General features: G+C 43.4%; 1 protein-coding gene across 1 annotated transcript in view; it reads left to right on the top strand.

The window, feature by feature from the left end:
* Nucleotides 1–15,146: 15,146 nt before the first annotated feature.
* Nucleotides 15,147–20,539, top strand: part of PSMB7 (proteasome 20S subunit beta 7) — an 83,973-nt gene continuing 78,580 nt past the window's right edge. Inside the window, exons 1-2 of the mRNA XM_063432362.1 lie at nt 15,147–15,241; nt 16,037–16,130. Coding sequence (XP_063288432.1) covers nt 15,180–15,241; nt 16,037–16,130 — 156 coding nt within the window. The 5' untranslated portion in view covers nt 15,147–15,179. The remainder of the gene's footprint in view (nt 15,242–16,036; nt 16,131–20,539) is intronic.

The raw sequence follows: 20,539 nt of genomic DNA, 5'->3' as shown, positions 1-20,539 counted from the left end.
CCTCATGGAGTCTGTTTCTGACCGTTTGAGCAGACACATGCACATTTGTGGCCTGCTGGAGGTAATTTTGCAGGGCTCTGGCAGTGGTCCTCCTGTTCCTCCTTGCACAAAGGTGGAGGTAGCGGTCCTGCTGCTGGGTTGTTGCCCTCCGACGGCCTCCTCCACGTCTCCTGATGTACTGGCCTGTCTCCTGGTAGCGCCTCCATGCTCTGGACACTACGCTGACAGACACAGAAAACCTTCTTGCCACAGCTCGCATTGATGTGCCACCCAGGATTAGCTGCACTACCTGAGTCACTTGTGTGGGTTGTAGACTCCGTCTCATGCTACCACTATAGTGAAAGCACTGCCAGCATTCAAAAGTGACCAAAAAATCAGTCAGGAAGCATAGGAACTGAGGAGTGGTCTGTGGTCACCACCTTCAGAACCACTCCTTTATTGGGGGTGTCTTGCTAATTGCCTATAATTTCCACCTGTTGTCTATCCCATTTGCACAACATCATGTGAAATCTATTGTCACTCAGTGTTGCTTCCTAAGTGGACAGTTTGATTTCACAGAAGTGTGATTGACTTGGAGTTACATTATGTTGTTTAAGTGTTCACTTTATTTTTTTGAGCAGTGTATTATATATTTTATATATTTATGTTTGATACAACATTGTCAAATGAGTATCTGATCTGTAGTTGTTTTGACTTTTGGATTTTAGATACTAATGTGATAAAATGTTTCTTTAATCGCTTAAGGACTGAGGCAGTTGTACAAGCTGTGATCAAAACAAAACGTAAACAAAACTTTGAATTTGAGCTATATATCTGTTCAACCAGAATTCACCTCTTTCATATTAAATGCACCCACACTTATTATATATCATGTTGTTCAGGAGAAACAGGGATTTCATGTCATATCAAATATTTATATATGAAACATGATTTAATATGAATAAAATATAAAAAAAATTGAGAAATTAAGGAATGCTATTTTTTTTAGTTCTGCATGGCATTTTAACTGTGAATAGCATAATACTTTTAGCTGTTACTGCAATAAAGTACACATATTTGTATTCAGTGATGTCTCACGAGTAAAACAGTACCCCAAATGCACAGGTTTTATAGTGTTTTGGAAAGTTACAGAGTCAAATATGGCACATTACATTTTTCAGTTTATACACAGTGAAATTTGCCAGACTGGTTATGTTGCCTTTGAGACCAAATAGTAGCCCAGGAATGAGAATTACCCCCATGATGGCATACCATTTGCAAAAGCAGACAACCCAAGGTATTATAAATCTTCTTTTTTAGTAGCCACTTAGTCACAAACACTGGCGTGCATAGGACGGCATGGACGTACAATGCAGCTCCCCGGCGTTTAGGACCGGTTCCCCAAGGACAGCATAGTACGTCCGCCGTCCTTACGGAGTTGAGCTTATTTATCTTTGTCTGTTGAAACTATTAACCCTTTATGGACCGAGAACGTACTAGGTACGTCCGACAAAAAATGGTCCTTAACGACTGCGGACGTACATAGTATGTCCTCGCAGTCCTTCTTACTTACCCGATTGCCGCCGTTCCATCGCCGGCAATCGGTGTTCCTCCCAGTCTGGGGGTACTGACCCCTTCGGCAAATTAGGCCCCCGCGGGCAATGTGATCGCTCTGAAAGAGCGGTCACATGGCTGCAATAGGCGTCCATAGTGCTGCCTGCAGGGGGATTGCCAGTACTGACAGGCAGTCTCCCTGCATCTGTAAAATAATAAATAAATTAAAAATAAAATTATATATATATATATATATATAAACATATTATATCTATATATATCTTTATATCTTATATATGTAATGTCATACTAAGTGTATTTTTAATTCTAAGTGTACATATATTAATATAAAAATACACTTAGAATTAAATTACACACGTGTGTATATATATATTAACTATATAATTGTGTATATATATACAGGGAGTGCAGAATTATTAGGCAAGTTTTATTTTTGAGGATTAATTTTATTATTGAACAACAACCATGTTCTCAATGAACCCAAAAAACTCATTAATATCAAAGCTGAATATTTTTGGAAGTAGTTTTTAGTTTGTTTTTAGTTATAGCTATTTTAGGGGGATATCTGTGTGTGCAGGTGACTATTACTGTGCATTATTATTAGGCAACTTAACAAAAAACAAATATATACCCATTTCAATTATTTATTTTTACCAGTGAAACCAATATAACATCTCAACATTCACAAATATACATTTCTGACATACAAAAACAAATCAGTGACCAATATAGCCACCTTTCATGCAAGGACACTCAAAAGCCTGCCATCCATGGATTCTGTCAGTGTTTTGATCTGTTCACCATCAACATTGCGTGCAGCAGCAACCACAGCCTCCCAGACACTGTTCAGAGAGGTGTACTGTTTTCCCTCCTTGTAAATCTCACATTTGATGATGGACCACAGGTTCTCAATGGGGTTCAGATCAGGTGAACAAGGAGGCCATGTCATTAGATTTTCTTCTTTTATACCCTTTCTTGACAGCCACGCTGTGGAGTACTTGGACGCGTGTGATGGAGCATTGTCCTGCATGAAAATCATGTTTTTCTTGAAGGATGCAGACTTCTTCCTGTACCACTGCTTGAAGAAGGTGTCTTCCAGAAACTGGCAGTAGGACTGGGAGTTGAGCTTGACTCCATCCTCAACCCGAAAAGGCCCCACAAGCTCATCTTTGATGATACCAGCCCAAACCAGTACTCCACCTCCACCTTGCTGGCGTCTGAGTCGGACTGGAGCTCTCTGCCCTTTACCAATCCAGCAACGGGCCCATCCATCTGGCCCATCAAGACTCACTCTCATTTCATCAGTCCATAAAACCTTAGAAAAATCAGTCTTGAGATATTTCTTGGCCCAGTCTTGACGTTTCAGCTTGTGTGTCTTGTCCAGTGGTGGTCGTCTTACAGCCTTTCTTACCTTGGCCATGTCTCTGAGTATTGCACACCTTGTGCTTTTGGGCACTCCAGTGATGTTGCAGGTCTGAAATATGGCCAAACTGGTGGCAAGTGGCATCTTGGCAGCTGCACGCTTGACTTTTCTCAGTTCATGGGCAGTTATTTTGCGCCTTGTTTTTTTTTCCACACGCTTCTTGCGACCCTGTTGACTATTTTGAATGAAACGCTTGATTGTTCGATGATCACGCTTCAGAAGCTTTGCAATTTTAAGAGTGCTGCATCCCTCTGCAAGATATCTCACTATTTTTGACTTTTCTGAGCCTGTCAAGTCCTTCTTTTGACCCATTTCGCCAAAGGAAAGGAAGTTGCCTAATAATTATGTACACCTGATATAGGGTGTTGATGTCATTAGACCACACCCCTTCTCATTACAGAGATGCACATCACCTAATATGCTTAATTGGTAGTAGGCTTTCGAGCCTATACAGCTTGGAGTAAGACAACATGCATAAAGAGGAAATAAAAATATAACAAATTATATATATGCCTGATCCTGATGAAAGTTCCAGATGGAACTGAAACGTTGATCTTTTTTTTTTTTAATTCTTTATTTTAAAAGATTTTTGTTTTATGGGGTGGGGGTACAGAAAAGAAAACGGGGGGTTAAAATTTGTAGTACAAATTTCACAAAACAAACGTGTATTTTTTGCGATAGACAAACAGTTCAAGCGTGTATATCATATAACTGTTGGTGGTTTCCACCTGCTTTAATTGCAAATAAACATTTTCTACCTTCTGGTCGATATCTTTTGTATCTGGGGATTGGGGTGGGGTACAGAAATGAAAAGGGTGGGGGGTAGGGTACATATTCCTTAACTTTGCGTCTCTAGCATTGTTCCGATAATGATTCCTTGCATTGTTTATGTTTGTAACCAATATTGGGGGTGTCGTTCCCATAGACTTTTTAACACATTTTCTACTCAACCTAAATAAATGCAAGCCAGTTGGAACATACTGTTATGTAACTTTGTAGCGATATGGTGAGCAGTATTTAACCTTTGCTAGGTGTAGGGGGGGGGGGGAACATCACTCAGGGGTGGGGTATGTTTTATTTTTGGGGGGTCCCCTGTTTTGGGGTGTCTAGAGGGGTAGTGGGGGGGGTTGAGGGGTGGGGGCGTAGGCGTCCCTGACATCTGGGTTGAGTGGTTGCTCGTTATTGACTCAGGATGTTTTAGTGGTATCAAGATTAGCCCTGTTGTGTGGTTACAATTGAGACCGGGTTTGAGTATAGGTAGATCTTACTGCCTGTATGATAGCTTTCACAGGTCTGGGGTAACTTTCGTCTGTGGTGGATGTATCCCTTCGTATGTCGTTTGTGTGTTCCTCATGAGTCGACCAGGTTATGGTTCTCCTGTGTACCAGTTGCTGGTCTCTCGATGTATACACTTTCTTTGCCCTCTGTTTCCTAAGTGGCTGTGGAGGGTTCCATGAGCCACAGGTCCCATATTTTATTGCAATGTGATGTGGTATCGTGTATGAGCGCTGATAAGTTGTCCATAGACCTGGCCTCGTTCATTTTCTTTTTTATGTCTGTGAGTGTCGGGATTGTGGGTGCACCCCAGTGGGAAGCTATGGCTCTCCTAGTGGCCAAGGCTAATTTGGCTAGCAATTTGTTGTGGGCTCGCGGTGTATTTTCGAGCGGTTTGGATAGTAGCCATAGCCACGGGTCCCTTGGAATATTGTCGTGTAAAACTTTTGAGGCAAGGGCCGCTACGTCTGTCCAAATTTGTGTGATGTGGGGGCATTCCCACCACATATGGTAATATGTTCCCTTGTGGCCGCACTTCTTCCAGCATCTATCTGATGCGGATAGTCCCATTTGCTTGTGTTTTAGTGGGGTGTGGTACCAGCGCATTAGGGTTTTGTATGCCTGCTCTTTATGTGTTACACATATTGTAACCGTTGCTGTGGCTTCCCATATGGCTGACCAATCAGTGGGGTCTGCGGGGGGTCCTAGATCCCTTTCCCAAGCTGTGACATACCCTGGGGGCCGTGTCCCCGTCGTTTTGAGTAAGTGTGCGTAAGTCGTGGAGATCTGGCTTTTTTGTATGGGGGCATGTATACATGTTTGTTCGAAGGCTGTGAGTGGTGTGAGACCGGCTCGTTTGTATGTGGGGGTTTCCAGGAGGTTTTTGATTTGTAGGTATCGGAAGAAGTCGTGTGTGGTGAATGGTCTGTTTTGAGGTAGGTCTGTGAATGCAGTGATTTTCTGGTTTTGGAAGAATTGGTATGTCCGTATGAGGTCGTTGTCTTCGTAGTGGGTGAAGTCTTTTGGGGTCATGCCCGGTGTGAAGTGTTTGTTTCTCAGGATTGGTGTCATGGGGGAGGGGTTCGTCGTGAGTGCATGTTTTATGGAGAGTTTGTTCCAGATTGCTATGGAGGTGTCGAGTGCCGGTGTGGTGGGAGGGGGTTGTGGTCTTGCTTGTTTTGGGACCCAGATATAGAGGGAGGGGAAATCTTGGCCAAATAAGTCATGCTCAAGGTCCACCCATCTTTTCAGTCCTATGGGGGTGTGCAGTGCTTTAATCTGAGCTAGTTGAGCTGCGTGAAAATAGTGGAGGAAATGGGGTAAGCCAAGGCCTCCGGACCGTGTCGGGAGGTAGAGGATGTCTCTCCGTATCCTGGCTCGTTTGTTGGCCCAGACAAAGCGGTCTATTTGTGATTGCAATAGTTTAAAGTCCTTGGCAACTACTTGGACCGGTAGTGTCTGGTATAAGTATAAGAATCTCGGGAGGAGATTCATCTTTATGCAAGCTACCCTTCCTAGCCAAGAGATGGAGTGGGATTCCCAAGTCTTGAGGTCGGCCGTTGCTTTTAGCAGTAGGGGGGAGTAATTGAGTTGGTATGTTTTGGATACGTCTACTGGTAAGTCTACACCTAGATAGTGTATGTGTGTGAGGTTGAAGCGGAACGGGTAGTCTGATTTTAGTGCGTCTAGGTCCTCTTGGGGGATTTGTACCGGGAGTGCTTCCGTCTTGTCCAGGTTAAGGCGGTAGCCTGAGACCCGTGCGTATTCTTGTATGGTGTGTAGTAGGGATGGGAGTGAGTTCCTCGGATCGGTGATGGTGAGGAGTAGGTCATCGGCATAGCCTGCCACTTTATATTCTTCGTTTCTAATGCGTACTCCTTTTATTGATGCGTCAGTGCGTAGGGTTTGGAGTAGGGGTTCTAATGAGAGGGCAAATAGGAGTGGGGAGAGGGGGCAGCCCTGTCTCGTCCCGTTGAAAATGCGGAAAGAGGGGGGCTGAGCATTTGGGATTAGGAGGTTCGCTACCGGTGTGGAGTACAGGACTTCTAGTGCATTTAGAATTGTGTCCGGAAAATGGAATTTGTGCAGGGTGGCAAAAAGGAATGGCCATAACAGTCGGTCAAATGCCTTTTCGGCGTCTAGGGATAGGAATAGGGTGGGAATTTGTCGGTGAGATGTCGTCCATAGGAGGTCGAAGGTTCGTCTTGTGTTGTCGTACGCCTGTCTAAGGGGTATGAAACCCACCTGGTCTGGGTGGATAAGTTTGTGTACGTGGGGGTTGATCCTGTCCGCAAGTAATTTTGTTAGTAGCTTTACGTCTACGTTTAGTAATGATATCGGTCTGTAGTGGCTTGGATCTAGGTGGGTTTTGTTAGGTTTGGGGAGAAGGCATACGTTTGCTCTTAGGATGTCGGGGGGTATGGGGTGTCCTTGTAATATTGCGTTAAAGAGGTTGCAGAGGTGGGGGAGGAGGATGGCGGGGAAAGTTTTGTAATATAGTCCTGTGAAACCGTCCGGGCCTGGGCTTTTATTGGGTTTGGTATTTTTGATGGTTTTTGCAATTTCTTCGATGGTGACTGGTTCACTTATTTTGGCTATTGCTTCCGCTTTTAAGGCTGGTAGGTATTCGTCTATGGATCGTCTGGTCTTGTCGGGGTCTAGTCGGGTATTGGGGCTGTGGTCGTATAGCGTGGAGAAATATTTTTGGAAGACCTCCCCGATCTGAGATGGTGCTTGGTGTTTGGTGCCGTCTGGTGATTGTATTGTGTCTATTCGCTTTTGGTCGGCCCTGCGTTTCAGTTTCCTGGCAAGTAGGGTGTCGGCTTTGTTAGATTTTTCATAATAGGTTTGTTTGGTCCATTGCATGGCTTTGTGTGTGTCTTTTGTCATGAAGTCCTTGATTTTGGATCGGCATTCTGTGATTTCTTTGAGAATGTCTTGTGTGGGGTTTTGTTTGTGGCTCGTTTCCAGGGATCGAAGGTTTGTGAGGGCTGTAGTTAACTCTGCTAGTTGGGTTTCTTTCAGATGTGATGCTAGGCTTATAAATTTCCCTCTCAGGACCGTCTTATGGGCAGCCCACAGTATGCCTGGTGAGGATGCTGTAGGTGCATTCAGTGTGAAGTAGCTTGTCAGTTCCGTGTGTATTGCCTCTGTTATTTGTGGGTTGTGTAGTAGCGTGGGGTTAAGTTTCCAGGACCATGGTCTAGCTACGTCGGGGACTTTGATTGATAATGTAATGTCTGCGTGGTCTGACCACCTGATGTTGCCTATGTCAGCCGCTTGGGTCATGTGCGTGAGGGATGGTGAGATCAGAAAAAGGTCAATGCGGGAGTACGAGTTGTGGGGGTGGGAATAGAATGTGTAGTCCTTAGTGGTCGGGTGGAGTAGGCGCCAGACGTCTACCAGTCTCTGTCTTTGAACGAATTCCTGTAGTAGTTTGTCCATCTTGGGTGTTGTGTTTCGATGCGTCCGGGTTCGTCTTCTGTCTACTGTAGGTGACAGTGTGGCGTTGAAGTCGCCTCCTACGATTTTGAGGTGGCCTGGGGTTAGAGCTAGGTGGGCTTGGAATGTGTCCCAGAACTCTTTATTTGGGGTGTGTGGCGCATATAGTGAGGTTATGGCGTAGCGGGTGTGTCCTGCTTGGCCCGTGATCGTGAGGAATCTACCTTGTGGGTCTTTGAGTATTTGTTTTATGTTGAGGGGGCAAGTTTTTCTCAGTAGGATAGCCACTCCATTTTGTTTGGTCATGGGGGAGTTTGCTGTGTAGTACTCTCTGTAGTGTCTGCTAGTAAGGGGGAATGGTTTGGATTGTGTGAAGTGGGTTTCTTGTAATAGAATTATGTCTGCGTTGGTACGGTTTGCCCATCTCATTAGTTTGTGTCTCTTTGCGGGGTTATTGAGTCCTTTGCAGTTGATAGATACGCATGTCAGCTTGGTGTTCATGGCGTCTTGGTGTGTGTGGGGTGGGTCGGTGGGGGGGAGGTGAGTGTGGGTCCGGGGTGGAAGGGTTGTCTGTTCCGTTGTTGGCTGTTGAGTGTGAAGAGTCGGGTCTTTGAGTGAGTGAGGTCTGGGGATCGCCTTTGGGTCGGGAGGAGGGTCGGATATGTCCTGGTCTTATACCTACGCTGCCAGGTGAGGTGGGGGCGGAGGCAGAGGGGGTGTAGGTGCCCTTGTATCGGTGCAAACCTATTCCAGGTCCCTCGTGGGTGTTCTATGGGCCTGTTGGAGATGGAAGCGGGTTTGGTCGCTTGTTACCAGGTGGATGTAGTTAAGGGTAGGATGTGTGAGTTGAGTCGGAGGAGTCTGGAAGGGGTAGAACCTCGCTTCCTGTCCTCTCTGAGCCATGGGTGTGTTACCTTAATCGTTTTCTTTTGGCGGGTCACTGTGGCCCGGTGACTGGGGTTGCGTTTAGGAGGAGGCCTCGGCATGGCCGGGTGTATAAAGGCGGTATAAGTTCTGCGGATCTGTGGAGAGAGTGTACATATCGTTAGGCTTTGTTATCAGACGAGGGGTGAGCTGAGGTGGCTGGGGGTCCATGGTGGGTGGTACCCTGGGTTGTCCTTTATGTTATAGGCTTTACGCCTGAGTGGTGACTGTGCGTTAGTAATCTCTGAGGGGGGGACCCCTTGTGCTGGTGCATTTTGTGTACCTTTACTCTAGGTTGTGTCTCCCTTGTTAATATCACAGTTGGGGTGAGCGTGAGGAGTATAACCGTATAACAGTTACATGGTGCAACCTATTGGGGTAGATAGTTCTTAGTCCTTATCCGGGGTTTAGCGGTAGGATCTGCTGGGTGAGAAGAGTGTCCCTGGGCTTTTGTGCCACAGTATAGAGCGAGTTATAACCTCTTGGTCCTAGTTTGGGCAGAGTATTGCTAATTGTTACTCATGTCGTAGTGGATGGGGGAATAGTGCCGCCATACTCTTGCGTCATAATATCGGTGGCGTTAAGCGCCGTGTGGGATTTTTATGCTCGTGGCTCTTTAGGTGGCTGGTGGTAGAGAATAGTGGTCTTGTTGGCCCGTGGCATGTCCGCTTTTCATGCTGGCGGGTCGTGCCATGGCCTGCTGAGTATTGGGGACACAATTTGGGCTGTATAGTAGTACCTGCCATACCCTCGCCATTTTGGCGGTTCGGTGCTGTGGGGGATTGTGAAAAGAGAGAAAGGGGGGAGGGTTGTCTGTGGCCTAGTTACATTAGGCTTGGCCCCCTGGTCTGGCATATTTATTATGCTGGTTCATCAGTCTGTTACCTCTCATATATACTTAGTAGCAAGGATGAGCATAAACAGTATAACAATAAGATATTTCAACATTGTAATGTAAATGGGTGTAGCTGTCTATGTCCCCGTAAGAGGTCTAGCGGTAGGTTCCGCTGTAGGGAATACGTGTCTACTGACCTTTGTGCCACCGTGAAGGGGGGATAGTGATACCGCCGGATTTGAGTCCTGGCAAGGTAACTTCTAGTAACAAGGGGGTCAGCGTTGTTTGGTACCCCTGTCTCTATTGGGGGGGGGGGGAGATAGCGCCTTGTCATTTATGAGCCCTGTTACATGTAGCGTAGTGCTACCCAGAGTAGTTGTGTTGGGCCTTTTCGCGGGGTGGGCTAGCGTGCCCGGGTGGCGGGTTATATCATGGCTCGCCGGGTAGAGGGAATGTGGAGTGGGCCGTAAAGCGGTGTCCGCCAAACCCTCGTCTTCCAAACGGCCCAGTATTGTGGGTGATTGCTAGGGTAGCGCAGTAAAAAAAAAAAATGGGGAGGTAGGGACGGGGATTTTCGGCTGAGCTGGTGGCTTAAGCCTTTTTCCCCCGGGTCTGGTGTGTTTTGCGTGAGGGCGTGCCAGCCTATGATTTCACATATTAAAACCTCGTAACGGGAGTGAGTATTAACAGAAAAGAAAGAAAACATTAACACATTTCAACATTTCGGTCATTTAGGGTATACAGGCCTGAGTCCTTGTAGGGTTTACAGCGGTATGGTCCACTGGATAGAGAGAGAGTCCACGGGCCGTGAACGTTTTGGTCAAGTCCCAGTGGCCTGGTTTTCAGTCCCGGTTGTTGGTGGGGGCCCTTTCCTTGTTTGGTGTCGGTGCGATTGGTGAGGGCGGTTGTTCGCGTTGGCCTCTCTGATTTCGCTGTTGTTGCGTCGGTCTCTTGGCGGTGCTACGGTGGCGAGCTGTAGTCCCAGGGCCGCTGCAAAGTCCTCCATGGCCGTTGGGTGATGTAGGACATGCTCCTGTTCTCCAATGCGTACTTGGAGTTTGAAGGGGTGGCCCCAATGGTATCTTAGCCCTTGTTGTGTCAGGGCCACTGTAAGGGGTTTTAAGTCTCTTCTTTTCCTCAATGTTGTAGGGGCTAGGTCCTGGAAGAAGGCTAGTGTGTGATTCCCATGCTTTGGTTGTGTTGTTCTGGCCGCCGCCATGATTTTTTCTTTTGTGGCAAAGTGTAAGAGGCGGACTATCACGTCTCGAGGGACTGATGGGTTGAGGGCTGCTGGTCTCAGGGCCCTGTGTGCCCTGTCTATCTCCCTGTCTTGGTCTGAGGAGTGTGGGAGTAAGGATCTGAATAGATCTTGCAATGTGGGTAAGATGGCGTCTGTGTCCACAGTTTCTGGCATACCTCTTATTCTAATGTTGTTCCTGCGTGAACGGTTATTTAGATCTTCAAGGCTGTCTTCCAGAAATTGCACTTTATCACTTAGATAATAGATGTCTTGTTTATGCTGGGTGGTGTTCGCTTTAATTTGCGTGATGTCGGTTTCTGCCTGGGTGGTGCGGTCGTTGAGGGCCTCGATTTCACCTTTTAGGCCTGAGATGTGTCGCTCCAGTTCTGCAGCCGTGTGTGCCTTTATGTCTGCCGTGGCGTCTTGCAGCATTTGGCGGAGGTCGGCTTTGGTGAGCGGCTCTCGTGGTGTGCGGTAGGCTGTTGATGTGTCTCTGTCAGGGGCTTCACTTTCGGCGGTTTCTGCCCCGGATTCTTGGGCCTCTTGTGACAAAGATGGCCGCCCGTGTTCCCTGGTGGCGCGGAACATCGAGGCCACGGTTAAGGGGGTGTCCTTTTTTTTTTTAGTGCCTCCCATGGCGATGTTGTTTAGGGGGTTCTCTGGCAAGTGCGTACCCCTGAATTTGGGAGTAGATTGTCGGGTAAAGGTGCCGATGTTAGCTGATTATGGCTCGTGGACGGGAGAGCTCAGGCTTCACACGTCTTTCTCCATTGGCGTCCAGGCTCCGCCCCCGAAACGTTGATCTTTTAATGGATATTAATAAACTGTAAGTTTTAATCTTCAAAGTCCGAGAGTGCTGATCATTATCTACATATACATATTTATCCCTGGATTTCAAGCACCCGGCCAACACCAGCCAGAAAGCGTGAGTGCAAGGATACTCTGAATCTTTATATATATGAATATATATATATATATATATATATATATATATATATATATATTACATAGTTACATAGCTGAAAAGGGACTTCGGCCTTCCTCGCATATGTTTTTGCTGTTGATCCAAAATAAGGCAAAAAACCCAGTCTGAAGCGCTTCCAATTTTGCAACAAACGAGGAAAAAAATCCTTCTTGACCCCAAAATTCAAGTCAGATATCTCCTTGGATCAAGCAGCTATTACCCCACTAATTAGAAATTATATCCCTGTATGTTATGTTTTTGCAAGTATTTATCTAATTGCTGTTTAAACATCTGGGGGTAACCACCTCTTGGGAGTAACCACCTCTTCAGGCGGATAATTCCATATTCTTATTGCTCTTACTGTAAAAAAAAAACAACCTTATCTTTGCCTTAGATGAAATCTAGTTTCTTCCAGCCTAAATGCATGACCTTGTGTCCTATGTATAGCCCTGATTATGAATAGATTTCCAGATAATGGTTTGTACTGGCCCTGAATATATATTTGTATAATGTTATCATATCCCCTCTGAGGCGCCATTTTTCCAAACTAAAGAGATTTAAATTTTTTAACCTTTCTTCATAACTAAAATGCTCCATTTCTTTTATCAATTTTGTAGCTCGTCTCTGCACTTTTTCTAGTGCCATGATATCCTTCTTTGGAACAGGTGCCCAAAACTGCACAGCAGGTTTTATAGTGTTTTTGAAAGTTACAGGGTCAAATAACGTTTGTCCGTTTTGTCACATTGACATTTGCCAGATTGGTTATGTTGCCTTTGCGAGCGTATGATAGACCAGGAATGAGAATTATGGGTTATACAAGTGAGGTATACAAGATGTACAAGTGAGGTGTGATTCAGAGATTTATGACAGATAACAGTGTTACAATGTCACTACTGATACATTTAAAAATATATATATTTTGAAACAGCAATGTCCTACTTGTACTTATAGCCCTATAACTTGCACACAAAAAAAGAAGCTAAGAACATGTTAACATTGGGTATTTCTAAACTCAGGACAAAATTTAGAAACTAGATTTTGGGGTTCATCATATTTTATATATTTTTATAGTAAATTATATGATGAAAATAATGGTATCTTTAGAAAGACCATTTAATTGTGAGAACAGTATATAATATGTGTGGGTACAGTAAATGAGTAAGAAGAAAATTACAGCTAAAGACAAACACCGTAGAAATGGAAAAACAGCCCTGGTCCTTAACGGTAAGAAAATGTAAAAATATTGTTTTAATTATATAACTACCGTATTTATCGGCGTATAACACGCACCTCATTTTAAGAAGGAAATTTCAGGAAATTTCCCCCCCTCCCATAGTGTCCCCCCCCCATATCCCATAGTGTTCCCCCCCTTCCATAGTATTCTCCCCCCTCCCATAGTATTCCCCTCATCCCATAGTGTTCCCCCCTTTCCATAGTATTCTCCCCCCCCCATAGTATTCTCCACCCCCTCCCAAAGTGTTCCCCCCTCATCCCATAGTGTTCTCACCCCCTCCCATAGTGTCCCCCCCCCTCCCCTTGTCCCATAGTGCACTTTCCCTCCCCTTGTCCCATAATTACTTACCTGTCTTGAAGCGTGGGCCTGCTTCACAGCACGCCCCGCAGTACAGGAACTTCAATTTCAGGTTCCGGTTTCCGGCGGGACCGAAAGGAAGTGTGCACACTGAGTGCGCACTTCCTTTCAGTCCCGCCGGAAACCAGAACCTGAAATTGAAGTTCCAGTACCACGGTGCGCGCTGAACACCGGCCCACGCTTCAAGACAGGTAAGTAAACCTTCACATTCTGAGGGGAAAAAAGTGCGTCTTATGGAGCGAAAAATACGGTATATCGGCGTATAACACGCACACATCATTTGCCCCTATTTTCAGGGAGAAAAAGTGTGTGTTATACGCCGATAAATACGGTATTTTATTTTATTTATACTCCTGATTATTTTTTGAGGAGCGCTCACACTATTTTTAATACATTTTAATATTTCTTACTTTCAAACATGTGTATCTTTCAGTGTGTTTGTGTATAGAGTGTGTGTGTATGTGCCAGTGTGCGTATCTTTCAGTGAATCTGTGTGTCGGTGTGCGTGTATCTGTGTGTGTGTGCCAGTGTGCGTATCTGTGTGCCACTATGTGTCAGTGTGTGTATATCTGTGTGTCAGATTCATTCACACTCAGGCAGAAATAAGAAAATCGGGTTGCCCGGTGGGCATAGCTGCAAATGGATCCAGTCAGCGCTGCAGCAGATTAATTGCTTGACCGGGTCCCCGTAGTATAGGATGCTGGGAGGAACTGACAGACGGTCATTTCCTCCCAGCTTCATATAGAAAACGCCACACTGGAGGGAGATAGGCAGCAGCCGACAGTGAGCAGCTCCCCCCACACAAACCAGCCTCAGCCAGCAAGTCCTGCAGACAACCGGTCTGCAACAGGAGGGTGACTGCAACTATAAAAAAATTTAATGTGTGTGTATTTGACAGTGTGTGTGTGTATATCTGTGTCACTGTGTGTATCTGAGTGTGTGTATGTGCCATTTTGTATCTGTGTGTATGTGTCATTGTGTTTACCTATGTCAATGCGTATCTGAGTGTATGTGCCAGTGTGTCTATATCTAACTGTGTGTATCTTTCAGTGTGTGTATGTGCCAGTGTGCGTTTCTTTCAGTGTATCTGTGTGTCGGTGTGCATGTTTCGGAGTGTGTGTATCTATGTGCCACTATGTGCCAGTGTGTGTGTATCTGTGTGCCACTGTGTGTCAGATTCATACACACTCACACACAGGCACATACAAACACAGATACACACACTATGACACCCACACCTTGACACACAGATAGATACATACATACATATATATATATATATATACACACACACCCACAGTGTGTCAAGGTGTGTGTATCTGTGTTTCAGATACATACACACACACTGGCACATACAAAGACAGATACATACACCTTGGCCCACAGACACACAAAAAAAAGGTTTATGCAACTGTTTTTAGGGGGCGGGGGTCCACGATGTTGATACACTATGTCAAAGGGTTCCATGTGGAAAATTAACTGGGAACCCCTGTATTAGGCTATTGAAAGCTGTGTTACCTACTCTATTTTTAGTTTTTCACAAGCTCTCACAGACAAATAGTATTGAGCCCCTAGAAAATATGGACTTTTCCTCCTAAACTTAGGATGTACACATTTTATGTGACTAAATTATTAGTAAGTCACTTACAGTTTCTCATTATAGCCCACCACCAAAAATAAAGTGTCCATTTAAAATGTTTGTTGGTGTGAGAACATATTCTACCTGTCAACCTTTCAAACGTTCTAAATTCAGCAATGTAACCAAGCACAGAACAATAAGAATCGCGTGACCTAAGGAGCGTGTGCGTTTCTTTTTTTTTTTTTTTTTCTTTCTCTTTTGTAAGAACTTTATTGTCATGCATGTAATCGAACAGCCGGAAGGTGTCCCTGTTCTTCTTCCCGGCATCGGAAGTTGCATCTCACTCAAGAAAGATGGCGGCCGTGACTGTGCGCAGTGCTCCCACCGGTGGCTTCGAGTTTGGGAATTGCAGGAGGTGAGGGTTACAAGCGAGAGATATAGAGTGTGTTAAAGGGAGTGAGTGTACAGAGGGAGATAAATGCTGGACGCTAGGCGTCAGAGAGAATGGGGGAGACATGGAGGGAAGAGACATGGTGGTGTGACTCAGGGCTTTGACTAGAGCCATACACAGGGCAGAATGAATTGACTGAACTAAGCCCTAGCAGAAACAGTCTAAACAAAATATAAAGCTGATGGGTAACTAGGATAGGGCTGTTTGCCATTCAATAAATAGAAGGATTAGCTTTGCCCATTGTTTGGTGCTTTCTAATTAGTCTAAGAAGTCATGGTTTGGTTTTAGGTTGGACTACAATCAAAAGATTACTGGAAAGATCAACATATAGGCCATTAAAATAAACAATTTAATAAATACCCCATTTGTGATAAAAAAAAAAATATTTCAGGTCATAAAATGTTGACAACGTTAACAGAAGTATGAGGTAATATGAAATATTGTTTAGAATGATATTTTAGTATTTTCATGCTTTCATTGTGAACCTTATATACACTGTCAAGGATCCCAGAAAGAAATGAATGCCATTTTGGCTAGTGTTTCACCAGAGGGCAACATTTACCGAGGCATGTTTACAGTTAGTTTTGTTACTGCATTTTAGTGATGGAATTCCCTGTGTAAATCATACACTTTATTTCCATATATCAGCGGATATCAGGTCTAGCTTTGAGGATATTTCAGTGGTCTTGATCAGGAGATCTCAAGTATGAGTGATATTGGTGAAACATTCACTCAATGTTTCATATTTTTCTTTTCTAGAAATATTCATTTGGAGAATGAATTTATTCAGAAAGTACATAAGCTCCCTGCTGCTCGAAAAACCGGAACCACAATTGCTGGGATTGTTTTCAAGGTATGTACCACACATTCAGGGTTAAGGTCTAGACCTGTTGAAGTGCTACTCAAACACTTTTCTTCATGCTGTATCTATCAATGTATAATGTAGGTCTGCTACCCCCAAAATAGGAAACATAAAGTTAAAGCTATTACTCACCTGGAATCCAGTGATAAGCAAAGCTCCCAGAGTCACTTTCTACGACTTTGTGATATGTCATTGCAGCTGTGACAGGTCCAATCACATGCTTCTAATAGAGAAACCTGTGATTGGACTGATTTGTTGGCTCAAAGCACATTGTGTGCTCTCTGGACCGGCGTGGAGACAAGGAGCAATTTAAAAAAAAAAAAAAAAATCTTCAATGGAGGAAGTGCATAGTAGGAGGGAGGGAGGAGAAGGCTATTTTATGCTTGCAGGCGCTCTGCAGTGGAAGCTGATGAAAGACATTTTGTATGCCCAGAATTGACATTATGCTGCCTGCAACTAGCCCCTGGCAGGCCAGCGCACAATAAACAATAACTGTATATGCAGTGTTTCAAGGTGTAACGCTGCAAATACATACTCCTAACACCTCTTGAAATCACTGAAGTTGTTTAGGTGCTTGGAGTAACCCTTTAATTACTGTTTATATCAAGAACATCAGCTCAATGTAATTATTTTCTCTCCTTAAACTACCTAATTCCAAGTTACTGAAGTTCGAGAATGTCACATTTCTACATATGTGTATATAAAATTACATTATCAGGTTTTTTAAAGGAACATTCTTAAGAACTATAACCACTACAACACACTGTTTTGATTATGGTGCCAGAAGTGCAGTGTATGTAGTCAAACCATTCCGTAACGCTTGAACTTATTTGGGGCCCGTTGAGCTCCAGTCTCGGGTTCCTCTCAGCTGGGAAGCTCTCTATATTGAGCAGAGCCTGGCAGTGCGGGGCTCAGCCCCGTGGCTGAGAGTAATAATAAGATAAACAGGAGAGTTGATGATCTGGTGCAGCACATTTCTGGGATGGTCTGCATTCTGTAGTAACCTGGAAAGGGGGCCCTAGTAACTGAGTGAATTTGTGTTGGATTTAACAGTAGCTAAAATGTCAGTGAGCAGACAACCATTGTCTTTGCTCTGGAACAAAAAAAGAAACAGGAAAATATATATTACTGCAATGTGTGCGCTATGCAATTATAATAGTCACTGAAGGTTTATGAGACACTCAGGAACCCAGACACCAATGTTATTGACTAAAGTGAGAATTCAAATTTAAGGCCAAAGTAGCCAAACTGGAAGTAAATCTGGCTTACGAAGTTTTTTTTTCCAATTTGGCTATTTTGACCTTAAAGGAGCTCTGTAACTGTCTGTGGTCTTTGCATAACTTGACCCATGACAGTGACATTGTTGCTTTGTTTCTAATGGCTTGAGGTGCACCTGTCCTTCTCTACAATTATATACATGCATTTCATTTTGATTGTAGAGATGATTTGCTTTTCTAGCAAATTACTTGAAGTAGACTGGCCATCTTTAAATGTGCCTGTTAAAGGGAAACTCCACTGCCCAAATACAAAATAAATAGAAATTACAGTTTAGTTAACGTACCCCAAATGAAACTATGCATGCAGTTGATTATGCACTTTTACATTGGGGATATATCTAAAAACGTGTTACAGAATCTGTAGATCTCTTGTCTGCTGCCTTTACCAGCCTTCCACTTCTAACCCTGTCCAGACTATCTGTAGCTGTCCAATCACAGACTTCCCAATGCAGCTGAATTAAGTATTTGCAAGGCAGGTGCTCTGGACAGTTGCCTGCCTCTTGATTAGCTCCACTGAGCTAACAAAAGCAAGAAGTAACGGGACTGGTTGTCTTCAGGAGGTGTAACCAGGTTAATTTTTTAAAGTGCCAATTTTTCTAAAAATCTGCCCTTTTTTCAAAATGAAATAAAGAGGACACACTCTTTACAAATACAGCTTTTCAGAAAGCTGAAGTACATTAGGGGCCTGGAGTGTCCCTTTAAGATCCTTTTTCAATAGTAAGATAGTTAAGTTTATTCACTGTACTAATATGCTAGCTAGAAATTGTGTAAATTAAGATATGCTTGGGTCTTCCTTTCGTGAAATTTACTTACTGGGTTTACTACCTTGCTTTTAACAGGAAAAATTACTTTTTAATTATTTTTATTTTAATGTAGTTTAAATCTTTACAATGCAAAGGTAAACATTTCAGTTACCTGTGGCTGATCAACTTTTCTGAGAAGTGAAAACTGCTTGGCTGTGCAGCCTGGAGAGAAGCTTGAGATTTGTTCAAAAAACAACTGATTTATAGCACTCAAAATTGCAGCACAGACAGGGAAAGGGGGGAAGTAAATGCTGTAAAATAATAAAATCCATAGTAATGATTAAAGAAATGCACAAACAATGAATGTGCCCTGAACTGTTAAAAGGCATCTCTGGGTCTAGGATTTTTAATCCCTGATAGCCGAAATAATCATTCCCTGATCCTAAACTAGGCTATAGGCTTAGTAACCAGAAGAAACACGATGACACAAGTGAAAGCACTCTTTGTTTTTGAAGAATGCCTGTTGTTACTCTTTGTGACCGTCAGTCTCTGCATTCTACAGTCTGTAAGTCTTATTTCCATACTTAACATACATGCTGTAATTTAACCACAATGGCAGTGTAAAACAGATATGTATCTTTGTATATACCTCATAAGGATGTGTCCACTTCTTTTTTGTAACCAGGAAGTATACATTTTTCTCATGCTTGTCCTGGGTTATAGATGTTATTACATAACTTAAAGGTACATGACTTGCCACCCTGTGAGGGATAAAAGGCCACGGTTGATCTTTCAGGCTCTAACCACAGAAATCCCTAATTTACATATGATTAGATGCATATCTGTTTTACACCATTCAAGTGCATATACATTTTTCCCCAAACTCTCTTACTGTGACTTCAAAGGTATTAAATACAGGTATGTCTGCTATTTTAGCTTAACTGTGTAAGATAAGGGATCCTTGGCAAGTGTAGAATGCTGGATGTAGACCTAGAATATGTGAAAGTGTAGATAGTTAGCAAGACACTTACACTTTTGCAGTCTTAGCTATTGGGTATACTAATTATTTTGTAATAAAACCAAAAAACTCATTCATCTTTCATTTACAATTTATAAAGTGCATATAATGTAATTAGTACTAAGATCAGTTTGATTAAGATTGAAGGAAACCCTACAAAATTAAAATGTCACAGCTACTAATAGACCAGGTGTGGCCTAATGTACAATCCAGCTGTTGTAAAACCTTAACTGTCATTGTGGAAGTTAAAGTTTTACAACAGCTGGATTCTACACTTGGTAGTCATAAACCTTTTGGAGGATAATGGATGAGGTACCATCACAACATCGGGGATCTACTTTTGTTGTAGACTTTTAGTGATCTCCTCTTTAATTTTGTTCATTCCCTCTCCCCATCAGTCTAAATAAAAATTGTAAAAGGGTTTTTACTTCCCTTTATTCACAAAAAGAGAGAGTAGATGGTGTAAACCAACGACCAGTGGTCTAGGTAACCCCGGTGAGATACTAGGCTCTGCTGTCTGTTAAAATAATAATCTTTAATTAGGTATACATAATCATGAACAATCAATAAAACATAACGAAAAAATACTAAATAGGCAAATAGAAAAACACCAAAGTGGTAAAACAAAAAGAGGAGATGTTAAGGGGCTCAGGGAGTAATGGGAGAGGTATCAACTTAGACCAATGTGTACTAGATATGTACCTCAATGATAGGGAATATAAGTGGTAGAAGACAATGACTAATCTACTAACCGGCTAATGCGTAGATAAAACCAAACCCTAAGGTGCTGGTTTAAGGAAGCATATGCTAGTATGACACAAAGCTTAGGGAGTGCAGCGTAGAACCACAATCGTGTGTACTCATATGGAAGTATAGAGACAATGGGGTCTCAACAAAATGTACACTTGCGGGTGCTGCAATAAGCAGTGTAGCATACAGGTAAATGTGGCCATCAGTAAGGCACTAAATGCTAGTAGGACCAACAGCAATAAGATATATATGATGTGGTTCCCCAGTAGCATTCAAAATGCTGAGAATTAGTGTAAAAAGGAACCTCCAGGTAGTCTGACACGCTGGCTACTAATTGCCAGCCAGGACCAAGAACCGTATAGTCATATAGAGGTATAGAGACATAAACGTCTCCACAGAGTTACACTAAAGGGTACTGTAACATAAGGAGTTACATGAAAACTCATATGGCCACACATGAATAATTAAATGCTAATAGGGGAAACCCCCAATTATAGGATAGACGGCTTCTACAATGTAGAGTATCCTATATAAGCATATAGTATAGGTAGATAGTGTGAAAGGATGTCACTGGTTTAGAACCAATGAATGATAGTTGAGGAGACTAAATAA

Source organism: Pelobates fuscus, chromosome 9 (assembly GCF_036172605.1).
Source record: "Pelobates fuscus isolate aPelFus1 chromosome 9, aPelFus1.pri, whole genome shotgun sequence".
Lineage (NCBI taxonomy): Eukaryota > Metazoa > Chordata > Amphibia > Anura > Pelobatidae > Pelobates > Pelobates fuscus.
The sequence above is the reverse complement of the archived record's forward strand: the minus strand, read 5'-3'. Positions and strand labels throughout refer to the sequence as shown.